Source organism: Olea europaea, chromosome 12 (assembly GCF_002742605.1).
Source record: "Olea europaea var. sylvestris chromosome 12, O_europaea_v1, whole genome shotgun sequence".
Lineage (NCBI taxonomy): Eukaryota > Viridiplantae > Streptophyta > Magnoliopsida > Lamiales > Oleaceae > Olea > Olea europaea.
In genome coordinates this window covers 11,226,278-11,230,868 of record NC_036248.1, presented here as the reverse complement: position 1 = coordinate 11,230,868, position 4,591 = coordinate 11,226,278, and the positions used below count along the sequence as shown (strand labels likewise).

The 4,591-nt window shown below is 33.8% G+C and overlaps 1 protein-coding gene across 1 annotated transcript; it reads right to left on the bottom strand.

Annotated features, from left to right (window-relative positions):
- Window positions 1-259: 259 nt before the first annotated feature.
- Window positions 260-1,448, bottom strand: LOC111405620 (MAG2-interacting protein 2-like). Its single transcript, XM_023034582.1, has 2 exons — window positions 1,248-1,448; window positions 260-876 (listed from the first exon to the last, which is right to left on the bottom strand). The coding sequence occupies exons 1-2, from the start codon at window positions 1,248-1,250 to the stop codon at window positions 451-453; spliced, it is 429 nt and encodes a 142-aa protein (XP_022890350.1). The 5' UTR covers window positions 1,251-1,448; the 3' UTR covers window positions 260-450.
- Between the last annotated feature and the right edge of the window lie 3,143 nt (window positions 1,449-4,591).

Sequence of the window (4,591 nt, the reverse complement as noted above, 5' to 3'; positions counted from 1 at the left end):
TGTCACAAATTATTTTACAATTACAATTCAAAAATTTTGTAAGTCACAATTTGTTCATCGATCACAAATCAAAAAATTAATTAATCACGAATTAATTTTTGGTCACAACTTATCAAATTATTGATCATAACTAATTTTTTGATCATAAATAAAAAAATTTATAGGTCACATATAAATTTTAAGTCGTGAGTAAAAAATTTTATAGGTTATAAATTATTCATTGGTCATGGAAACAAAAATTTTATTGACCACAACTCATTTATTCATTGCAAATTATTAGATTAGTTGGTGATTAATTTTCTGAAGACAACTTATTCAATTGTGAGCCACAGTCACAATTTTTAGGTCACATATTACAAATTAACCAATTATTAATTACAATCAATCAAATAATTGGTCACAATCACACCCACCCCACAAAAAAAAACTATGTCTCAGCAGTCGTGTTCCTTATAGCTGTTTGTCGTCGCAGCGGTACAAAGAGCTGAGAGAGTGGTTGCAGCTGTGCGTCGTCCCAAGCAGAACCAAGGCCCTTTTTGGCCAACATGAGACAGCGATCAAAAGCCAGTTGGACATCTCCGACAATTCTGCCTCTCTTGCAATAGCTTCCTGTACTGCTGAGTTGTCTTCCCGTGAACTTAATCCAAGAAGTTTTGGAATTTCAACAAGTTCATCAATATTTAGATAAGCCCCACTTTGACAATTAATTGCCAACTTAATGATCTCCATAGGATCTTTAATTTGCCTAAATGCCATTGGTAGAAGGTTCACCCCAAGATTTGGAAGTCTGACTGTGAGAGCATCAACAATATCAGCCTCTACTCTGGCATTTCTGTTGGTTGGAAAAATATTTAGAAACTCCTTAGCCTTCCATATCTGATACAAATTGAAGAGATTTGTGAATTATCAAACCGCTGGTGACTTCTTTCAGACTATATTTGAATATGATTTTGAACTATCAAATATCAATTTCAGAACAACTGGTGCACGGTGAAGGGTGGGAGATGTAAAGAAATATCTTTATAGATTTCTGACTAAGCAATTGACACAATCACCAACAAAAACAGTATATTTAATGAGGGGATGATGGAAGTTAATTTCTCATTCTACTTTGCACCCAGATCCAGAACAGCATAAGATATTCACCAATGATTTCACTTCTTCTTTCACTGAAGTGATTTTTTTCTAGAATAACTCCCACAGCATAACCCAATCTCACACAAATCAACAGGAAATCAGCATCAAACCATCGAAAGGCTGCTGAGAGTGGAGAGGGAGACGGGTGAGAAGAGAGGACCACCACTACGCCATCGCCAACACTACCAATCGTCGTCGTCGCAGCTGTTTTTCATCAATGACGTGCCGCTGGAAGGCTACTAGGAATGGAGAGGCGACGTCTGAGAGTGGAAGGGAGACGGGTGAGAAGAGAGAGGGGAAAAGAGGAATGAGATAAATTAATTAGGGTTTGAAATAAAATTTGTATTATAATATTTAATATTTAAATATAAAACATTCGATTTTTGAAATGTCAAACTTTTAACTTGATTTTAGAATGTTGAATATTTAAAGTATGGTTTGATATAATTTCCACCTTGAAGATTTGATCTTTTAAAGCCTGTCTGAAAACTTGGTTTTATCCTCCAAATGGTTACTAGACTTCCATTGATTTTCAATTTGTCAATGAATTTTAAAAATGGTTTCAAATTAGTCACCCCATTAAATTAACGAAGTTGCCTATGTATCAAGTGGCGTCATGTATGTGGAGCCTCATCAACCATTTCAAATCGATCTCTGAACTTTTTACCCATGTTTTAAACCGCTTGCTTACTTGACGATAATAAAATTATAACCTAAAGTACCATGCCTATATGATCGAATTAAAAATAGAAAGGTTATGCCCCGAATCCACTTATGTGAAAGAAAAATGTACAAGATCAATTATTTTTTAATTGATTTAAATTTGAGCAGTAACAAAATTATGCTCTGTTATTGCCTCTCTAGAGGATCTTTAGCATCAAAATTTTTGTTGCAGACTAAACGATCCGCTAGGAAGATTTGCAATCCTAAAAGTCAGGCCCTTTATTTGTATGTTTCAAATCTGACTATTNGTCATTTTGTAAAGTCCAATAACTAGTTGGAAATAAAATTGAAGTCTAGCGACCATTTTGAAAAGCGGATAAAAAGATTGATGATCGATTTCAAATAGTTAGCCGCTGACAAGACCCTAAGTAAAGATGTTTGACATTTATGCAACTCAGTTCATTTAACTGACTGATTGACCGATATGAATCCATTTTTAAAGTCTATTAACGAGTTGAAAACAAATAGAAGTTCAGTGACCGTTCTAAAACAAGAGACAAAGTTTCGATGATAGATGATATATTTTACTCATAACGTGCCGGCAACTAGTAATTATGTGAGATTGCATTAGTAGTACTTAGTACTAATTCATGTGGTTGTGTGACAATAATTTTACTATCACATAAAGTAAGTATTATTGATACTAAGCCTTTTATTTAGTGTAGATTAAAAATAGATAAAAATCACAAGTCAAAATCAACAATTATTTTTAATTACATATTTCATAAGACTAGTCTAATGCCCGTGCAATGCACGGACTGTTTCTTTTTAAAGGTAACGTTAGTGTATAGAGCGTTAAGGATTGATGGAATTTCCTACGTTGATTACGTTAGCAAAATTACTAAATTTGATAAGATAAAGATCCATATGATTTACATATACAATACAGATCATTTGATTACACATAATTACAAAGTTTTGTAGAGATTTGATCGATGAAATAGGCCAATGATCGATGGATTTGGTACAAAAATTGCAATTCCTTTATGACCTTGAGACCAATTCAGCCCTCAATGTACATGACTTCTTAGACCAAGTCAATACCTCCATCCTATGGTCTAGAACTACATGCAAAATAATTCAATTATGTTGAGCTTATGACTAAAACTGGAATAGCAATTTTGTTCTCATGATATCGATAACTTATGTAATAAATTAATTTATTAACTATCATATATAGTACCAATGAAAGTATATTCTACCTTGCCTCAATTGAGCCCAATTGATAATTCATTCCTACTAAATGATTTGCCTAGAACCAACTTGATTCTACAATATCAAAACAAAAATTTGATATAATCTTCTGATCTTGTCTATTTTAATCACCTCAGTTGATCTAATCTTGTGTCTCATCATCAACAAATTATGTACCATACCATATACCTAGGACATAATCTAACCTTCTAGCTTTGTCCAGCTTAGTCACCAGCTTTCATCCTTTCTTACTGTACCACAAACCTAGGGCCAACCTCATTTCATAATATCTACTAACAAGAGTTTGATCTTCTTCTTGTGTCCCCTTCATTATTTAAGACCATAAGCTGACCTGAATTTGAAAAGCATGACTTAGTAGTGAACATCCTTGCCAGTGTTCATGGTCCAACGAGTTCTTAGAGCCCAATCCAAGGCAAGATTATAACTTGGCAGAATAAACTAAAATCTCATCTCATAAGATAAGAAGACAAGCTTCATGCTCAACCTCGTCCAAAAGTTAAAAGTCCTAGTCAAAAAGAGTTCTATTAGACTCCAATCAATTAACTATTAAATAAATGATCCTCCATATTCCAAGGGACACGATACAGAGTCCCCTTGCATTCCTTTACTAACTTAAGCCCATCATGCATCACTTGCCTACAATGAACATCGAAGTAATTGAAACTAAAGCAGTTTCACTGAAGTTGAATGCTGAAAACCTCCAAATTCTCAACCATTACACGGTATCAAGCAGAAAAATTCACCAATCCAACATAATTCCTACGTATTTTTAAAGTACATATCCCTATCATGCTACATGCAAATTTCCCATGAGCGTGGTCCCCCGATGCGATTGGCACGGTGTTCATTCCCTTCCATGCGAGGGCAAAAGTTGATAGGTAAAAAGAACTTGGCTACACATTAGTGATAAAAATCTTAATTTCACCAAAGGAAATGTCAATAATGTTTGATTTCACAATTTCAAATGTTTTCTTTACAATGTTAATTGTAAAAAAATAATGATAAAGGAGAACAAACGCAGAGAAAAAGTTGTCTGCAGTTTTAAACCATTCTAAGTTTTTAAAAAATAAAAATCCAAAAAATAATAATGAATTGAGAAAAAACATGAATATTCACTTGAAATCACCAACTTGGAGAGGTTGATTTTGCTTCGCCAATTAACTCACTGTTGGTTTCATAATACTCTTCCTCGTTGCCGAAGTCTATGTCAAAGTTGATGAAAATCGTCGCCTACAGTGCCAGCTTGTAGATCGTATTTTTTGTCTTTAGAGATTTAGATGGATTGAAAAAGGTACAAAAGGTATATAAAGAAGATATTTAATGAAAAGTACCAAACCTGTTAATGAATGACTAGAGACATTTTAAAAACCAGATAGGTGCGATGGGCACCATAAGAATGTACAGTGATATCAAATTCTCTCTTTTCTATTAGAGCAATGATTATGGTATAATCCTCTTAAGGGATGCCAAAAATTCACTCTTTTCCTTTTCTTTTTCAAATGGCAGGACTTTGGGG